Source organism: Protomyctophum parallelum (assembly GCF_964188405.1).
Source record: "Protomyctophum parallelum genome assembly, chromosome: 12".
NCBI lineage: Eukaryota > Metazoa > Chordata > Actinopteri > Myctophiformes > Myctophidae > Protomyctophum > Protomyctophum parallelum.
Window position 1 is genome coordinate 28401222 of NC_139712.1, and position 21029 is coordinate 28422250.

The 21029-nt window shown below is 45.6% G+C and overlaps 1 protein-coding gene across 1 annotated transcript in view; it reads right to left on the reverse strand.

Moving 5' to 3' along the window:
* Positions 1-7254: 7254 nt before the first annotated feature.
* The window catches only part of LOC310868292 (tyrosine-protein kinase Yes), a 47878-nt gene continuing 34103 nt past the window's right edge, over positions 7255-21029 (reverse strand). The window contains exons 9-12 of the mRNA XM_083778653.1: positions 14415-14491; positions 12150-12303; positions 11184-11315; positions 7255-9278 (exon numbers count right to left, since the gene is read on the reverse strand). Coding sequence (XP_083634779.1) covers positions 9070-9278; positions 11184-11315; positions 12150-12303; positions 14415-14491 — 572 coding nt within the window. The 3' untranslated portion in view covers positions 7255-9069. The remainder of the gene's footprint in view (positions 9279-11183; positions 11316-12149; positions 12304-14414; positions 14492-21029) is intronic.

The window sequence follows — 21029 nt, forward strand, 5'->3', positions numbered from 1 at the left end:
CTATGTGGGTCGGTGGCGGTGTTGGTTACAACTGTTGGCCACCAGTTGTGACCAAGACCGCCACCGACCCACAGGAGAATACCATCGCACAGTGGTATCAGACCAACCACAATCAGCCAGCCCTCAAACCAAACCCTTCGACCTAGAAGAACTTGAAACTGCAATGGGAAAGTTGAAACCCGGAAAAGCAGCAGGGATTGATGACCTACTGGCAGAAATGTTACAGCACCTGGGACCCAACGCAAAGACCTGGCTTGTGGGGATGCTGAACACATGCATAGCACAGAAAACCATCCCTTCTGTCTGGGAAAAGGCCAAAGTGGTTGCAATCCCTAAACCTGGCAAAGACCCATTATCCACAAAGAGCTACCGACCCATTTCCCTCTGCATCACCTACAAGGCTATATGAGAAGCTGCTACTCCAACGCCTTGTTGCCACTCATAGATACCAAGCTGACTAAAGACCAAGCTGGTTTCCGTCCCAGCCGCTCCTGTGCTGGACAGAGCTCAACCTCACCCAACACATTGAGGATGGGTTTGAGGGGAAACAAATAACTGGAGCAGCATTCAGAGATCTCTCTGCTGCCTACGACACTGTCCAACACCGCACAATGGTCAGGAAAAGCCTCCTCAACAACAGGCGCTTCTATGTCCAGTTAAATGACCAGAGGAGTAAATGGAAAGCCCAAAAGAACGGCCTCCAACAAGGTAGCGTGCTCGCCCCCCTCCTTTTCAATATCTACACAAACGACCAGCCACTACCCAATGCCTAATGCTAGCGTTTCATCTACGCCGACAACCTCTGCATTACGACCCAACAAGCAGACTTCCAGAAGATTGAGTCTGTCCTTGAAAGTGCCCTCCAAGAAATGTCAAGCTACTACAATACAACCACCTGAAACCCAACCTATAGAGAACACCTCACACACACATAATTTCCTTTCGTGGCCGTTTACATTCGAGGGTCGCTGGTCCTCTCGAACGGAACAGTTTAACGTCATGCCCAGAACGAAAAGATATAGAGAACACCAACATGTCAAATAACAGCAGGAAGGCATGGGCCACAATCCACCGTCTTGGCAAAAACCACACCACCCATAATTCACAACGGTCACAGCAAACTCTGTTGCATCACAACTGGTGTAGGTATTGGATGGAGCCCGCACACCACAGGTATAAGAAAGACGTTCTTTGTTGAAATACTGACAGCGTTTCGATCCATTTGATCTTCATCAGGTCATGTGTACACAAAACATACACTTTTATACAAAGGGAGTGCCCCCATTAAACAATCAAAATACCACATTTTGGTGCCCTTCCCATCACTGCAGGTGTGACACGTCAACCCTGAGTGAGTAGGTGGGGACCCAGACATATTGATGTAAATATAGTCTGTTCAGAAATTGTAGTGCCTCTCATAGAGCTTGTAGGTGATGCAGAGGAGGGAAATGGGTCGGTAGCTCTTCGGGGATAATGGGTCTTTGCCAGGTTTAGGGATTGCAACTACTCCAGCCTTTTTCCAAACAGAAGGGATGGTTTTCTGTGCTATGCATGTGTTCAGCATCCCCACAAGCCAGGTCCTTGCGATAGGTCCTAGGTGCTGTATCATTTCTGCCAGTATGCCATCAATCCCTGCTGCTCTTCCGGGTTTCAACTTTCCCATTGCAGTTTCACGTTCTTCTAAGTCGAAGGGTTTGGTTTGAGGGCTGGCTGATTGTGGTTGGTCTGATACCACTGTGCGATGGTATTCTATGTGGGTCGGTGGCGGTGTTGGTTACAACTGTTGGCCACCAGTTGTGACCAAGACCGCCACCGACCCACAGGAGAATACCATCGCACAGTGGTATCAGACCAACCACAATCAGCCAGCCCTCAAACCAAACCCTTCGACCTAGAAGAACTTGAAACTGCAATGGGAAAGTTGAAACCCGGAAAAGCAGCAGGGATTGATGACCTACTGGCAGAAATGTTACAGCACCTGGGACCCAACGCAAAGACCTGGCTTGTGGGGATGCTGAACACATGCATAGCACAGAAAACCATCCCTTCTGTCTGGGAAAAGGCCAACGTGGTTGCAATCCCTAAACCTGGCATAGACCCATTATCCACAAAGAGCTACCGACCCATTTCCCTCTGCATCACCTACAAGGCTATATGAGAAGCTGCTACTCCAACGCCTTGTTGCCACTCATAGATACCAAGCTGACTAAAGACCAAGCTGGTTTCCGTCCCAGCCGCTCCTGTGCTGGACAGAGCTCAACCTCACCCAACACATTGAGGATGGGTTTGAGGGGAAACAAATAACTGGAGCAGCATTCAGAGATCTCTCTGCTGCCTACGACACTGTCCAACACCGCACAATGGTCAGGAAAAGCCTCCTCAACAACAGGCGCTTCTATGTTCAGTTAAATGACCAGAGGAGTAAATGGAAAGCCGAAAAGAACGGCCTCCCACAAGGTAGCGCGCTCGCCCCCCTCCTTTTCAATATCTAAACAAACGACCAGCCACTTGAAACCCAACCCATCAAAAACCCAACTATGCAGCTTCCACCTGAGGAACCGAGACGCAAAAAAAGAACTGAGCATCACAAACTCTCAAACCATACCCACCCCATGTAACTTGGAGTTACACTGGACAGTTTAACGTCATGCCCAGGACGAAAAGTTATAGAGAACACCAACATGACAAACCCTACACTTAAACCCTCTATATTTAATAAAAAACAATTCTGGACAGGAATCCTGTATTGCAGGAGTGCCCAAAAGGTACATCGTGATCTACCAGTAATCACAAAGGCTGTGCAGGTAGACCATATGGCATGCCCCTGTATATAATCTATCACTTGAATTAAGGTGACTTGACACCAGCTCAAATGTTGCACACAAACATCAGTAGCAAAAGTACAAAGTTATTGTGACAGTAATAATTGCTATAGTGTGTGTTCAGTAACAGGAATATTCCTGTCTCTCCAGCTCTTTAATAAATAGAAAAGTGTTTAATCAGGAGTTGTAGTAGCCACAGGATAATCTAAGCGGTGGATATTGCTCTTTTCTTCATGTCTTTATGTATGTAAATTGTCTTGTTGTTTGTGTTATGTCAAATGCGTGTATATGTGTTCTGCATATACTTGGCTGCTGTGTTGCAAGTTACTGAACACACACTATAGCAATGATTACTGTCACACTATAGAGCTATTTAACACTGTTACTGAACACACACTATAGCAATGATTACTGTCACAATATAGAGCTATTTAACACTGTTACTGAACACACACTATAGCAATGATTACTGTCACAATATAGAGCTATTTAACACTGTTACTGAACACACACACTATAGCAATGATTACTGTCACAATATAGAGCTATTTAACACTGTTACTGAACACACACTATAGCAATGATTACTGTCACACTATAGAGCTATTTAACACTGTTACTGAACACACACTATAGCAATGATTACTGTCACAATACAGAGCAATTTAATTTAGGTAACCAAATTGACCCCAATAGTAGATATTTACACTCTCAATAGTTCAATTGTTGTTAAGCATCTGCTTAATTTCCAAAAAAACTACACAATTAGAGAATGTAGAAGATTGCTACTTTTGATCCTTTGATTATATAATGCTGATTGTAGCATAGTGGTTAGTGACTGAGCTTTGTTAACATGAGTGCCCGGGATCGTTTCCCACCAATTTCAAAGAATGTTTGTTGCTTCGTGCCAATTTTCACAGAATGTTTGTCCTTTTACCTACCAAACAATACTATTTTCACCTCTAGTCGATTATTTATTCAGCGTTTGAGCCACGGACCACCATTTGAGGCCATCTAGTCTCTCAGACCCATTTGAGCCACTGACCACCATTGTGAGTCTATTAATGTGAAATGGTGGTCCGTGGCTCAAACATGTTATCACTTTTGAAGTTACTTGTTGTGTTTAGATATGTAAATACTACTCTTTAAAGCCGTGTTTCGGTAGTCGAGTGGGTACTGTCGACGGTTAGTAAACATTGAGGCCGGGCATAGTTGTTTATAAACCTTCGACACTAACCATTCGGCTACTGAAACACTGTTTTACAGTTTCGTACAAACATCATATATAAACATCATAACAAGTAACTTCAAGTGATAGACGTTTGAACACACAAACAACAACAGCGTTAAGTATTAAATAACATTTAATCACTTACTTGCTCCGAAGACGGACCCGCGATGGTGACGTGGCACGTTCCAAACAAACACTGACCAAACCTACCTCCACGCGTCTCTTCCGTATTTGAGGGCGGCGGCACTTCCTTCCGGTGTGAGGCCACGCCCGCGAGATTTAACCGCGAATCTATTGTAGTCCTCTTACGTTACATCCGGGTCCCTTGGTCCCATCCGCTTCTAATGCAAAATAGCTACATATGAACGCGTGAATCTTTTTTTTTTTTTTACAATAACGTTATTTGTCAGAAAGGAAGCCAACGAGGGTTAAAATGGGTCTTAATGCTTCCAACTCATATAACTGTCACCAACAACACTTTTAATGATATTACATGAAGCAGACAGCCCTGTGATGAAACCTTTAGCATTACACTGTGGTTAATAGGTTTTTATTCACAATGGAATGTTATTGTACTCTTATAATATATCATGGTGTAGCACAGCACAGTAGATTCATATTTCAATCGATCTGGGATGTTAAAATTGTGCAAAACTCTGTTCAATGAATGGCCTCTTCTGCTACATTAAACATTACTAAACATTAAACGTTACTTATACCTGTTATTGAGACTCCTATAGAGCATGTTGACATGGATAGCTTGGTTAGTAGTATTTTCTGTTAGTTAATGCAGTTTGATTGATTAAATTAATAGCCTATTTTATTAGACAAAAATGTAGAACAGTAGTGTCATAGAGTGGAAAATGCCATTTGGTTTAATGTCACAGAATGCAGTGCCACGTAGAGCAGCATGATAAATGGTTAACTTTATAGTGTGTTCAAAAATGGCAGATCTGCAAGTTCAGTGTCTTGAATGAGATGTGCTGTGAGTTTGCATATCTGCTATTGTCCAGCATAGGACCGTTGCACAGTGAAGTATAAACAAGGCTTTAGGATTTATAAGTCGTTTTTAGAATATAATAGAATATTCACTCCAGTGAATAGCATTTATCCATTTAGATAACTTTTTGATGTTATTTAATTACTTATTTTTACACAGAAACATAATGTGTGTCTTTACAATAACTGTAATGTAATAATAATACTAATAATGTAATGTAATAATTATTAATTAAATAACCTTATTTTATTCTGAAGGCAACCGGATGTCTTAAATTAGCTAGCTCTCAGACAGGAAGTTCTAAATTAGCTCAAAAGACGGAGCCTATGGATCCCACCGCAGTTCTAGGAAAGCTCCGCTGTAATTGGCCAGTAGTCGCTGTGATTGAGAGTTCATAATCACGCTACAGCGAACAGGCTTCACTGATCCCGCCCACTACGACATATGATTGGCTAAAATGGTTGTTTTCATATGTACTTTCATCATACTAAAATATTAATTTATTCAGTATTACATAATACATTTCCAGTGTTCAGTCTTTCTATTCGCAGTACACTCAAGACACTGCCCCCGGCCGCTGCCACCCTATGGAGCTGACCTGTTCTGACATTCCATCAGCCTCTTTTGTTTGAGTGTGCTGGATCGTCTACATTCTCTACAACAACAACAGATCCACCTGTTGGTGGCGCTGTATATTTGGCCAATGTGAAAAGGGTGGGATATATTCCTCAGCCTAGTATGAAAGTCTTTGAAAGATTCCACGTAAATTGCACACTGCCTTGAAGTTCACGTTCACCTGTTGGTGGCGTGGCGTTGTAAGTCTGTGTTCATTAAGCAAACTGTAAATAAAGGGGGGGGGGGGGGGGGGCTGGGGAGCACAAGAACCTTCCGCCGCTGCATATGTTGATCTGACCTCATCAAACCCTGCACTCAAGACACGCTCCGTATACAGTACAGAATTCATTCCATATGTTGATCTGACCCCTGACACCCCCCCCCCCCATGCCAAAGCGCCAGCGCTCACCCAGCAGTCTGCTGTCACCCATAGGCATGCCTAGGTCACTTAAGTTCTCGCCCTCAGGGCGTCTTCTTACTGGTGGTGCTTTGAAAGATCAATGCCAACAATATGAATTCATTTTTTTCTTCTATTTTATTTTACAAATCCCTATTAGTATCTAGCCATATTTCCCAACCAAATGTAACATGATGAAGCCTAGCCATATTACACGTAATTAAAATATAAAATGAGGATTTTACTACTTTGTACAAAGCCCTTCTCCTTATCTTTTGTAATGCACATTAATAAAATAATACTGCACTGACGAGACCATGTAGATAACGCACAAAAAGAGAAAGTCTCTGGGTGTACAAATCTAATGGTCCCATAAGGTTCTCATTCTGTGGGTCGGGACTCGGGACACACATGATAAAAACATGGTCAAACATTGGTCAAATAATATAAGAGGCAAAGCAAAAGTGAAAATAGCTGAACTACAAGCTCATAACGCCTTGTAAATATTTTCACAGTATGTATCTGACTGTCTCATACACCTACATTCCAAGGGCTTATCAGGGTGGGAGATTGGTCCCCAGTTCAAATATTATTTTGGAAGGTCACAGCCCGAAAAGGTTGAGAGCCACTGCCATAAGGGTCCATTTGGTTCCATTAGTTACAGACCTGGGTCCATTTGGAACCCCCTCAAGGAACTCTGGTCTCTGCAGGTTCCATTTTGTGTACCACTTGGGATATTGTTGCAGTCAGGCAGAAACCTCTCATCTCCATATTTTAACTTTTAGGTTTTTCTTCTCCCGTACATCACGTCAAAGGTCATGTCTCACTTAGATACAGGCTCGGACAAGAATTCTGACCAGAAGGTCAAGATTCAATTTATCCCCTGAGCAAGCAGACAGGCTTTATTTAGCTCAATGGTAAAAATGTTTTTCAGCACTCAAATCCGGGGTAGAAGAGGAGTTACATAGTGCTGCATTAACAAGATGCGTGAGGAACATGAGTTCTATCATTGTTTAACTTGGGTTTATGCTGCATCACAAGCCAAATTGAGGCTCATTTTATTTATCTGTAGTGATGATCACAAGGGACGTTGTGCAAGACAGACAGCTTTGGGGGGAGGGGGGGGGGGGGATGTATTAGTATTGCAGAGTTGACTAGTGGTAAATGATGATCAGAAAGACATCAAATGGACCCATGAAAAAAACATGTTCATTTATATAATAGACTATACATTACAGTAATGTAAGATTTAGAAAATTCCAACCAAGAAAGTGAACAAGATCTTTAGTTGCAGTCCATGTCACAGTTGAAATGCAAGTTGCCCGAGTTACATAATTATTTTAAGAAATAAAAATAAAATAAAAACAAAAGTCCATTTAATCTTGTGGAATGCAATGAAAGACATCCTTTGGGATTTGCTCGAAAATATATCAGTATAAAATAGATTGTGAAAATCATCACCAGTTCTGTGATCTACAGGGCTTCTTCCTATCTTATTATAAAGTAAAATAAAATCTCACGACTGAAAATGTTTGTATGACCTAATAAGATTTGTGAAACAGTATGAAAAAGAGCCCTCACATGCCGATTCCTAAACAATTAACACAATATGTATTAGTACCATTGTTCCTGCTGTTCTACATACTGCCAACCAAGTGAAGAAGATTTTTTCACCCGGTGCCAATTGCCTAAGCTGTAAACCTTTGCTTTTATACAAAAGTATGAAATATCCGAGACAAATTAAGATTTTGTAGCAAATGCGTCTGAAAAAATGAGATGCTCCACTACACAAGCTCTCAATTGAGATTGTAGATTTGCTGTTGTAGATTAGCTGTTTTCGCTGTGCAAGTTAACATGCTTCCACAGAACTTGACAGAAGACATGCTGGCTTCTATGGAATTCAAATGAGTGAAATCAGTCGTGGCGACTGATAACTTTAACCCATGCCATACGTATTTAATTACAATCTCCCTTATTGCTCACTATGCATAATTTACCAGTCATTTCGGTCTTTAAGGCCTAAATGACCTTTTGCTGTAAATTATATTGTAATAATATTACAACATAATTTAGGTGAAAATCCTAGGAGTTCCATTGTGAGCATACCGTATTAGTGAAATGTACCATTACTCACATTCTCTGTGCATTTATGAGCACAATTTACTTACATTGCTTTAACTGTTCTGATCATGATATGTTTTTTTCCATGTGCTAACAAACACATGATCGCTAAATGAAACGAGTAACATACACATTCAAACCGCTTACAAGACCTGTTGTACCTTAAATGAAAGCAAAATCAATATAAAGTTTAAACTCGTTGGAATAAGAATAAAAAATAAAGATAAAATAGTGGTTTGTGCAATTTATTGGCTAGCGTCCAGTTCGGCTTTCTACACCAGTGGTTCTCAAACTATTTCATTTCAAGGACCCCCCCAAAACAGACCTGTAAGGGTCCATTTGGAACCCCCTCCTCAAGGAACCTTGGGGTCCCTTGGCCCCACTTTGAGAACCACTGTTCTGGAGCAAATCATTCCTGGCTCTTTAACCACCACCTGCAGTCTGTGAGTGAGTCAGTCTGTGCCTTGGGTGGAGAGATGTCCAGAAGGCAAGCCGTGCCACAGACCAGGTCCAATGGATACAAGAAGAGTGGGCGCTTCCATGTAAAACTGTCTATTTCTTCCCAAAATGTAAATATATATATATTTGAAAAATGGTCTTAAGTAATGTAGAAGATTTGAATTATGCACAGTACATTATCAGACCTAAATGTATCCTTCAACTTCTTGTTTAAGCCCAAACTGATTGGATATACTAGTGGTTGTAGAAATATTAGACTGTAATGGTTGATTGTCCAAGCATGTTCTAATCATGTATACTTTATATTACTTGCGAACATTTTCCAAATATTTAATTTTTTAACATTTTGGGAAAAAAAGCCAATTTACATCACGGTGCCCACTCTTCCTTAGTGCCCACTTCTTCCCCATTAGTGGTCCAACAACTATAGGTTATCACCAGGCTGGTACTGTGGCTCTGTGGCCGTGAAATAATCCTCCAGGAAGGACTGGATGTACTCGAAGGTGGGCCTCTCGTCCGGCTCCTTCTTCCAGCACACCTTCATCATCTCATGCAGGGACTCGGGGCAGCCCTGGGGACAAGGCATGCGGTACCCTCGCTCCACCTGCTCCAGTACCTCTCTGTTCACCATGCCTGCATGAGAGAGAGAGGGAGTACATGGCAAATGGTGCATTTTACAGCGCCTTTATCCAAGGCGCTTTACATAGATTGTGCATTGCATTATATTCACACAGGCATTCATACAGCAATGGCGGAGGAAACCACCAAACCCTCAGAAGAAATCCAAGGGTTCAGTGTCTTGCTCAAGGACACTTTGACACTAACTCTGGGGGAGCCCTAATAAAGTTGTTTTATTTGTTTTCTCATGCCCCCACATGTAAAGCACATTTGAGTATTCATATAGACACTGAAGACACTTCATATATGCACTTGCTGCACTTGTTTATCTGTTGTTAAGTAGCCTTTGATAAAAAAACAAAAACATAATGAAGTGACCTTATTCCGGTAGAGTGTCTCAGCCCTGCGGTCGCCATTTAACTTTTATGTTAAAACAGTGTGGATGTTAATAATAACGTTACCGGCAGGTGCCTTTCATTTAGTGTTTACAGCATGCCAGCATGAAATTAAACTCTACAGGACCGGTCCGTGCAGCTGGCACACAGCCACATCTAAATGAAACACACCCACACCGTGTTATTACCTTCAGCTGTGTTTGCCTTTCAAAGCTTTTTAAAAAGTATTTTCCTCTGGTAATGCAAGGAAGGTGAATTAAGGACGCCAGGGCAAGCACCATGACGGTCACGGGTGGAAAACTCACACCGGTAGATCGATGAAATACACTGCAGTGAATGAGAGTCGGCTGTAACAGCTTATGAACAAACGCTATTTCTGAACGATTGCGACAGTGGTCATATAATCGGTTCAGGAATATAATAATATATAAGAAGACAGACCACAGGTTGTTTTATGATCACTGGTTTTTCGATGCGCACGCTACCTAATTTTATTGAGGCATCTGGCAGGTATCGTTTCAGGCTCAGTAGTATCTCCATATTCGGTTGTCAGACTGGCACTGATGGACACATCTTTACCTAGTTCATAAACTTACTTTATGCTCTTTAGATGCCTCTAAAAAACTGTACAGTGTACACATCGAAAAAGAAACAGCAGAAAAGAAATGTGTTATGTGTCTCCTTTTATTTTTCTTGACCGAGTATTTTATAAAGGACTCAATCTTTTAGAAATCTATTCATAAGCTTCCATCAAACTCCTGGCTGCAGTTTGCCACCCAGTGAGACAAATATGCCGTCAGGAATTGCTGGATAGAGAAAATTACGTGTCCATTCCTTAATTTACCTTTAAATTACGCATTACCTGTGGTAATGCGGGTGGGATTCCCTCATTCTTATACCGCCAGAAAGCTCAGCCTGGATGAATAGGTAGGTAGTATTCCAATTACAGGACGTTCTTGGGTTCAAACTAATCCCATCAGAACAGGTTATATGACATAGTGTAGTGTAAGGGGCTTAATGAGATGATTCTTTAAAGAAGATGATTGCATCAAAAACATAACAAGAAATGTTTTCATATATAGAGAATTACACCAGCTAAATGCATGCATCGAATTCCCAATCCCCTCCCTCTAAATCATAATAGACAAAGATGTGCTGTCTGAAGGTCAGTGTGTTTGACACGCACACGCACACGCGCACACACAGTCTGACAGATGGTTATAAACAAGAGTGGTGTTCAATCTCCAAATCAACCCCCACCAGATGGCCTCATCTAATAGTGTGTGTGTGTGTGTGTGTGTGTTTGTGTGTGTGTGTGTGTGTGTGTGTGTGTGCACAAGTAGTTCCGTCAATGCAAAAACAAGCATCACAAGTGTCACACAGCTTCATACTACACATTAACAAGCAATGCAGAGCTCACGTGCACTGACACAGTTGTTCACTCTCAGTATAATCGACACCTTCTGACTGTAGATATGTCAGAGTGTGTGTGTGTGTGTGTGTGTGTGTGTGTGTGTCCTCCTACCTGGATAGGGCACCCTCCCTTTGGTGACGAGCTCAGTGAGCAGAATGCCAAAAGACCACACGTCTGACTTGATGGTGAAGCGGCCATACAGAGCAGCTTCCGGGGCGGTCCACTTTATGGGGAACTTGGCTCCTGCAATGCATTCCACAGCAAGAGATTAGAGAGCAATGGTCAGAAACCAGGTGGGAGGGGAGAGAAGAGAGAAGAGAGGAGAAGTGAAGAGAGGAAAGGAAAGGAAAGGAAAGGAAAGGAGAGACGAGAAGAGAAGAGACAAGACATCTTGTGTTGGTTTGTAAAAAAGTCCTAGTAGTGCTTCTCACCCTGTCATTGGTCTGCCACGCTGCCTGTAGTCTTGTGTAGCGAGACAACTATTCCTCAATCTCCGAAAGCTATATAGTCTGGAACTACACATCCCGAAAGCCGAGAATGGAAGCAGTCATCTGTTCGTCATGTTATTTCATTTCAGAATTTCCATTTTAGATTAGCAATAAGCTATATATGCTTAGATTATTTTGTATTTATATTAGGACAAATTTGCACGACTGTAAAGACGAAACGGAAGTGGTGAGGAGGCGTCGCTTGGGTGCGTTTGGTCCTACAGTCATGAATCCGACACCCTACCCAAAACCCAACCTACCCTAAACCTAACCTCACAGGAAGGCACGGGTTATAACCTGCCATGCATGTCGGGAGCCACAGGTTAGTTTTAACCCGCCATGGGTTAGTTTTAACCCGCAGCACGGGTTAGTGTAACCGGCAGCGCATGTCGGGAGTGACGGTGTTAACCAACGTATGCACCCTGCATCGCTTCATCATTTTCAGAGCTTTCGTTGCACGCATTCGACTGTATGACGGAAGGGAGGCAACAGTCTGGCTGGCGAGACTATACTCTGCCTGCGACTCAGTCTTCTGAATAGCCCTGTTCTACTGTCTGTCTGTCTCTCTCTCTCTGTCTGTTGAACACACCTTGTCTGGCTGTGTACTCGTTATCCTCTATCAGCCTGGCCAGGCCAAAGTCGGCGATCTTGCACACCAAGTTGTCGGCCACAAGGATGTTGGCGGCTCTCAGGTCCCTGTGGATGTAGTTCATCCTTTCGATGAAAGCCATACCATCAGCAATCTGGACAGAAAAATAAAACAAGAACTGATCAATTATCAGTTAATTACTAGTGGCTGCCTTATATCTCCAGAATTGTGCTATGAATGACGCCTAAAGAAAAAGTTTTTATTTAAAATTTGATCTAATCTGGTGTGCACGTGACGACGTGCACAACGGATTTTAATTGGCTTGTATTTGTCACAATGGCCACAAATGGCACAACCTCTACACCAGGTTAGGTGGCACTGAATGAGTTTTAACAACAGGATCTGTCGAGGTGACTCTGTAACTGACAGTGTAGCCTACTACAAAAGGACCCTTTTATAACAATAAACTCTGATGAAAATAAATACAAATGGTTATGGGTCAATCTGGTTTATTTGTGCACTCTCTCAGGTAGCACATTCTCCAAGCCATTATATGTCACACCTCACGCACAGCTGTCGGTTGTAGTGTTGACATTGGCTTGGCAGGTACAAAGAACATCTCTCATATGTGTAAAAATTGCGGGGGTCCGCGGATCGGCGGGTCCAACGGGGGTCTCCGGAGGTCGGGACCCCCCCCCCCCCCTCTATGGGTTGCGTAGAAAGGCAGCCAATCAGAACTACGCGTCAGTATGACTAGCATGTTGAAGTTTTCATGGGTATTCATAGACCAGTGCTTTTCAAGCCACTAGTAAAAAAATAGATCACAGACATTTTGACAATGTCTCATCATCCCGGTGACAGAAATATTTTTGGTTTTATTTTTCATCCACCTCGGCACATCAAGCCCCTCTTGTCTGTTGTATATAAATAGGAACGGAGTGTTCCAGTTTCCACAGAGATTGATTATTAAAAACTGCTTCAACTGCTTAAAATAGGACTCTAAACATAGCGACCAGATTCACAGAGATCAAAGGTACAAATAAAATCACGGTTTTCAACATGTTTGTTGTTGTTGGGCTAATGTTGCATTAGCAGCCATTAAAATGAGAAGTCTACTCTGTGTACATTCCATGTTGTGGAATGTGTGCTGAAAAACTCACCGCAGTGATGCCACTTTTGTAAGGGAGTCCCGTCTAATACTTGCTACTGAGGGGTTTGAACCCAACCTGGATCTGACTGATGCACCGATACCCGACAACCAGGGGTCATCACCATGTTGGCTTGTGGTGGAAATTTTTGTAAAAAATTGCCACAGACATACAAAAGAACAACTAGAAATGCACCCTCTCGAGATGCCAACTTGCGCACAAGTAGGCCATACTGTATGGCCTACTTGTGCGAAAGTAGAGTGCGCCATGATGTGCGCTCGACCACTGTCACTGTGCGCCGTGTGCGGACTCTGCTGTCTGGGTACGACTGCTGCTCTGAGTCCCTATAGAGTCCTTATATAAGCTACTTTGAAGTACAGTGTCCGGTAGTGTCTACTGCCTGCCAGTGCCTGGTACAACTGCTGGTCTAAAGCCTCTGTAAACCCTCTCTACTTTGAGTGCACAAAGTACATACAGTACCTAGCCGATCGCAGTACTTGCACGTTCTGCTTGCGCAAGTAATAATACCAGAAACACATAGTGATAGCCCTGTATGTGTATGGACATATTGATGATGACCCCTGCTAACCACCATACCGCTCTCTGTGACAATGTTCAAAGCATACGATGCGGGCAGTTCTTGATGCAGAAAGATATAGTCTTACTCTTTTTACTCTCTTATTAACTCAACAAAACAGTATCTTTGGGCTCCAAAACACGACAAATCAAAACATTTCAGCCAAACATTAGCCCTTCAAAAGGTAAAATGTCCTATGACAGTCTGTGAACCTGACGCTTACATACTCATCAGCGCCACCCCATGGTCACATAAACCCATAGGAACACATTCGACATTTTTCACCCATTTGGCTCCTACCGTACTGTACATCTGTGAATATGAAAAAAATTGTTATCGGTTGTTATTACAACAAAACGTCTTGTCGTTTTACAAACACAGGATATGATGTTATTATCCAAAGTGTATTTGTTTTATTACATTGTGCAACACGTGCACAACAAAGTATAAAATAGGGCATGAAATTAGGAAACGAAAAAGTTTCGAGATATAAGGTTTCTGCCCGGCAGCAACAATATATGCACTTCTGGTTCCGCTCACCTGTGCAGCCATGTCCACCAGCAAGGGAAGCTTCAGGAATTTACCATCACCCTCTTTGATGAAGTCCAGTAAACTTCCTATAAAAACAGCATCAACATCATGTCAGAAATGCATAAGTACCGGTATCATGACATATATCAGGTGGTTCCTAAACCCGAACCTCACAAAAACTATGCCTAACCCTAACCTTAACCTCACAGAAACCTACGCCTAAACCTAACCGCAAAATCCTGTCCACCTGGGCGAAACACAGGGAAAAGAAAAGAGAGTCCGGTGATATGACCTAGCATACCAATACACTGCTACAAAATACAGTAACCAAAAATGCTAAACAGTTCATGCCACTCAAGCACTGTGCCTTTTGTTTTGCTATAACGAGCAGTATTAAATTAAACATCGAATGAAGATTTGGTCGTGAATCTGAACACTATAATGAGCAGTATTAAATTAAACATTGAAGGGAGATTGGTTGTGAGTGTGAATGTGAATGAATGCAGTCCATAATGACATCTGGCGATGTTCTTTCACTCTCAAGTGACCAGAGAGAGGGAGTAGGGTGAGTCTGAGAGAGCCTTGTTCTCTGACCCTTAAATTAAGATTAAAGTCACAGTGGGTCATAACATAAGAAGATACTCCCTTGGATCAGAAGATTCAGAACCCAAAGCATGCACACGCATTAGTGTTGACCAACTTTTGATTTAGTGTAGTCGTAGTCTTTTGAATAATATTCCATAAAATTTTAGTCATCTGAACTCCAGGAGGGACGAAATCCATTCACGGCGGACGACGTACGTTGTGACGTAATCATTTTACGTCGCAACGTATTGAATAATACGAAATGTTTTAATGTTAGTCTAGTTTTAGTCGACCAAATTTTAGTCGACTACATCTACAGTTGATTTAGTTGACTAAAATGTATTTTGGCGAAATTGTCAATAAAATGTAGTCTTAGTTTTAGTCATCATAGCTTACCGTTTTCCTCAGTGAAAAAAGGTAGTCGACTGACATTTTTCGTCATAGTTTTAGTTTACAAAATCAACACTAACACGGTTGCTGATCTACAAGCTTGTTGTTTGGCTATTTTTATACATTTGAAAACTTGTGAAATGGGACATTCTGCATAATGGGTAGTTTTACTTTTGGTACCTTAAGTATATTTTGATGCCAATACTATTGTACTTTTACTCAAGCAATTTAGAATTCTGGACTCTAGTATTTCTACATTGCACTATTGATACCGTTACCACCACTGCACACACACAGACAAGAGGTCACAGAGTATAACATTTATACACAGGGAGAAACAAATCACTAATAAAACCCTGGACAAAAAAAAACAGGACCTCGCAACGAACGCTGTTGAACAGATGAAAGCTGGTCACAAAACGGCTGTAGTTTTCAATTAAACATCGCTGCTTCGAGCCTCAGCAAACTACATGACAAGGACTTTCAAACTCTACAGCATATTCATTAAACTAAAGTGTTCAGAAAAAAACAGCAACTTTCCGACGTCGCCACTGCAGCATGATAATCAAGAGCACCCTGGTCAATTTAGTGCCTGAACGGTTACTGTCAAAATGTGCAGAATCAAGCTATGTGTACCGCAGTGTTCTTTCTCTCTCTCCAGACCTATCAGACAGGAGCTAAACCAAAACCTTTTTAACTTTATTTCAAGGACCCTCCATAACTCTGAGTGTACAAATGAAACCAAATGGGCCCACATAAGGGTAACTTCGGGTTACTTTAGTAACCTCAGTTATATAAGTGACTCGAGAGAGAGAGTCATATGGGGTCCAAGCCACTAGATGGCGCAGGCACACAGCCTAACATACACTCACGGAACAATTTGATTGGATCGTGAACTGTCACTCATGGCGTGGTTATATGGACCACCCACCAGGTATATAACCTGAGGTCCGCCCTGAGTAACGTCATTCCTATCAACCTGCTTTCTGACGTCTTTGAAAAGACAGAAGGGCGACTTAATGACTCTCTCTCTCGAGTCACTTATATAACTGAGGTTACTAAAGTAACCCGAAGTTATCTTAAGTATCTCTCGGAGAGAGTCATATGGGGAACATAACGCTCCCGTATGATCGCCTTCGGCTGATAGAAAATTCGATCCTAGGATCATCTCTATTTGAGAGAGACCAAACGCAAAGGAGGCCCAAGAAGCCAACCCTGCGCGTTCACCCAAAAGAGACATCCTTTATAAAAGATGTCCTTGACCCAGGGCCGACAGCTCTGCTGTTCCAGCCCTGCTGGTCAAAAAACAACGATGGTCATCCATCCCTAACGGTCAGGGGCCAGAAGGGACCACATGACCTTATGAGGATGTCCCTGACCCAGGGCCGACAGCTCTGCTGTTCCAGCCCCGCCAGTCAGAAGACACGATGGTCACCCATCCCTAATGGTCAGGAGCCAGAAGGGACCTCTTGACCTCATGAAGATGTCCCTGACCCAGGGCCGACAGCTCTGCTGTTCCAGCCCCGCCGGTCAGAGGACACGATGGTCACCCATCCCTAATGGTCAGGGGCCAGAAGGGACCCTCGACCTTATGAAAATGTCCATGACCCAGGGCCGACAGCTCTGCTGTTCCAGCCCTGTCGGTCAGAGGACACGATGGTCACCCATCCCTAATGGTCAGGGGCCAGAAGGGACCCTCGACCCTAAGCCAGACTTCCTGACTCAATGGGCAGCAACCCCCAGGACTGCATGTCCCAGGGTTGCAGGGGCCACATCCAGGTTATAATACGTGGCGAAAGTCGACGGAGACGACCAACTCGCCGCAGCGCAGACATCCTGAATAGGGACACCCTTGGCCAGGGCCCAGGATGTAGACAAACCTCTTGTAGAGTGTGCACGTAGGCCCTCTGGGGGTTCAGTACCACACGAGGTATAGGCTAACCTTATAGCCTCCACAATCCACTGCGAGAGTCTAACTTTCGAAATGGGTTTACCCTTCCATTGGGAACCCCAGGCCACAAAGAGCTGCTCACCCAGCCTGAAGGGGGCAGTCCTTGACTTGTAGACTTTCAAGGCTCTCACCGGACAGAGACAATGTAGTCTCCTATCCTCCACCGAAGAGAAGGGAGGAGGATGGAAGGCCGTGAGATCCACGGGCGAGCAGCCCGCGGGAAAAGTCTTAGGCAGAAACGAAAGGTTCGGCCTGAGCGTGACCCTGGTGTCATCACCACTGAATCTCAAGCAGCTGCTGCTCACTGAGAGCGCGTGCATGTCACCAGCCCGCTTCGCCGTCGTCAGGGCAACGAGCAAAACGGTCTTCAGAGAGAGGAACTTCAGGTCCACCGTTTCCAGTGGCTCGAAGGGGTCTCTCACTAAGGAGTCCAAGATTATCGTCAGGTCCCACGAGGGGACCAGAGATCTGGCGACCGGTCTGAGGCGCGTAACTCCTTTCATGAACCGACGGATCAGCAGGTGTTCACTGATTGGTCTGTTGTTCATACCAACATGATAGGCCGCTATGGCCGCCAGGTTGATCTTGACTGAGGAGAGACCAAGACCCCTGTCTAAGAACTCCTGTAGGAAAACCAGAATGTGTCTCACAGACGCCTGAAAAGGGAAGACCTCTTCCTGTCTGTCCGAGCACCAACGCTCAAACACATGCCAGGCAGTGTTATAACGTCGTCTGGTGGAGGCAGCCCTGGCACCAAGGATCGTCTCTATGACATTTGGAGGCAGACCAGTCACTTCTAGCGACGCCCCTTCACGGGCCAAACCCAGAGATCTAGGTCCTGAGGACGTGGGTGAAAGATCTCTCCTCCGGCCTGGGTCAGCAGGTCCCTCCACAGAGGGAGCTGCCATGGGTCTTTGAACAGGAGAGGGACTATGTCCTGTCTCCAAGATCCCCAGGCTGGGGCTACCAGCAGTAGCTCCGATCTCTGATCCCGCACCCTGGCTAGGACATGCGGAATCATTTCCAACGGTGGGAACGCGTAAAGCAGACCCCGAGGCCATCGATGCGCCAGCGCATCCAGGCCGAGTGGAGGGGAACCTGACAGAGAGAAGAACATAGGGAGCCTGTTGTTTGTCTCTGAGGCGAAGAGGTCCGCCCCCGGCCTGCCGAACTTGGTCCAGACCAAGTCCGCTACCCGGGGGTTCAGGGACCACTCGCTGTAGCGTAATGGTCCCCTGGATAGTAGGTCGGCCCGTTCGTTGAGGCGGCCCGGGACGTGGCACGCTGAGAGCGACAGCAGGCGGCTGTCGCACCAAACCAGGAGCCTGTGTGCCAGGGAGCACAGGCGAGGAGACCGGAGTCCCCCCTGTCTGTTGATGTAACAAACCGTCGTGGTGTTGTCCGAACGAACCAGGACGTGGTGACCTCTGAGGAATTGTTCGAATTCTCGGAGTGCCAGGAACACCGCCAGTAGTTCCAGGTAGTTGATGTGGGAGGAGCGCAAAGCTGCATCCCACACCCCCCTGGCCGTCCTCCCGTCGTGGGTGGCGCCCCAACCGGAGAGGCTGGCGTCGGTGGTGACCAACCTCCTGACTGTGGGGAGACCCATCGGGACCCCCTCCGTCAGGACACCTCTGTTCGACCACCATTTCAGAGCTAGAGTACAGTTCGAGGACACTGTCACTCTGCGTTTCGTGAACCTGGTGGATAGACCGAGGGATTTCAGCCAACGCTGGAAAGGCCTCATATGGAGTCTGCCCAGACCTACCAGAGAGATGGCCGAGGCCATGAGTCCGGCCATCCGTAGACACGTACTTAGTGGAAGTGTGCGGCCTGTCTTGAACATGGACACGCACTTCAGGAGGTCGTTGACCCTGTCTCGACTCAGCTGAGCCCTGTAGGAGACAGAGTCCAGAGTGATGCCTATGAAATCCGTGGATTGGGTAGGAGTCATCATGCTCTTGGCTAGGTTTATCCTGAAACCCAGTGAGGTCACATGGGACACGACCCGAGTCGTGTTCCTCGCGGCCTCCTCCGCTGAATCCGAACATAGGAGCCAGTCGTCTATGTAACTGGACACCCTTAGACCGAGAAGTCTCAGGGGTGCCAGCGCGGCCTCCGTACAGCGGACGAACACTCTGGGACTGAGGGACATCCCGAATGGAAGGACCGTGTACTCGTAAGCCTTTTCCTGGAACCCAAACCGCAGGAACTTCCTGTGAGGCGGGTAAATGGGGATGTGGAAATAGGCGTCTTTTAGATCTATGGATGTGAACCAGTCGCCTGGGCGTATGGAGCGCACCAGAGACTTGGCCGTCAGCATCTTGAACTGAAAAGACTTGAGGTGCCTGTTGAGTATCCGCAGGTCCAGGATGGGACGTAGGCCCCCCCCCCTTTTTCTTGACCAGAAAGTAGCGGGAGTAGAACCCGCTGCGACGCTGGGCCAAGGGTACCTCTCTGACGGCACCCTTCTCCAGCAAGGAGGCTATCTCCTGTTGGAGAACCAGACCCTCCTGACCCCTGGCGTTGGTGAAGATGACCTCTGAAAACGCCGGGGGTGTCCTGGCGAACTGGAGTCTGTAGCCCTTCGCTATGGTGTTGAGGATCCACGGGGATGCTCCACACCGCTCCCACCGTGCCAGGTGCCTGGCTAGTGGGTTCTCTCCGGCCATGGGAGGCGTGCCCCGTCTGGGGGCAGTGTTCCCTGGCATGTCGGAGAAAAATTGGGCATGACCCGTCTCCCCAGTGGCGTTTTGGTACGCCACTGACCTTATGCCCTGCCCCACTGCGTCGGGGGGGCCCATGGGGCCCCCGTGGCAGTGGGTTCATGTCCCCCCCCTCCGTGGATATTGTTCTGTTGTCTTTTTGTATTGTGGCATAGCCTGTACTACAGAAAAAACCAGAGTGCTGTACTTGTGCAAACAATATCGAGGGACCTGGCTACAGGGACGTCCAGGACGCCCACCTGTGCCATGGTCCAGAAGCGCATTGCGGGCGGACCGGACGTGCAGTCCGAGACTGCTACGTCCGGTGCTGGGCCCGGCGCATGGGGGGAAGGTAGGGTGTGTGTCACTTCGGCTGCTGGTCAGGGCCTCGCAGCCTGGACGCTGCACCTCCACGTTGAGGGTCATCCTCTCGAGTGCGCCTCTGAAGAGGCCTCCGGGATGATAGCACCCTCGGAAAGCTCTCTCTGGGCAACGGGATCCAGACCAGGTGAGGCTTCCAGCCACCTAGCATGCTCTGAGGTGGCCATAAGGCCGGTCAGGTCGGTGAGTCAGTACGTGAAGGTCACAATTTTCTCATGTAGGTGACGAACTCTAGCCAACTGTTCAGGAGTAGGGGCGTCGCCCATCTCCTGAAGAAGGGAGCTCTGGGAGCCCTGGAGTAACGCTGAAGCATTGAGATGCCTCCCAGACGTTACTACGGGGGGAGGGACACGAGAGCGTCGCGGAGTAGCCGGGAGAGTCATGGGCTCCTTCCAGCTAGCCGTGTAATGTGCTCTGAAAAACCTGGGACAGGGGAAGCAGTGGTCCCCCGACAGTGATTTTTTTGTCGTGTACATACTGTGCAGCCTGGCCACAGACCCACCCATGGTGGAGATCTGTGTCAAGAGCTTTTGCCTTTTTTTGGGGAGCGGTCCCGGTGTGCAGTCCGGGGCTGCTACACCCTGGACGGGGCCCAAGGCATGGGAGAGCGTC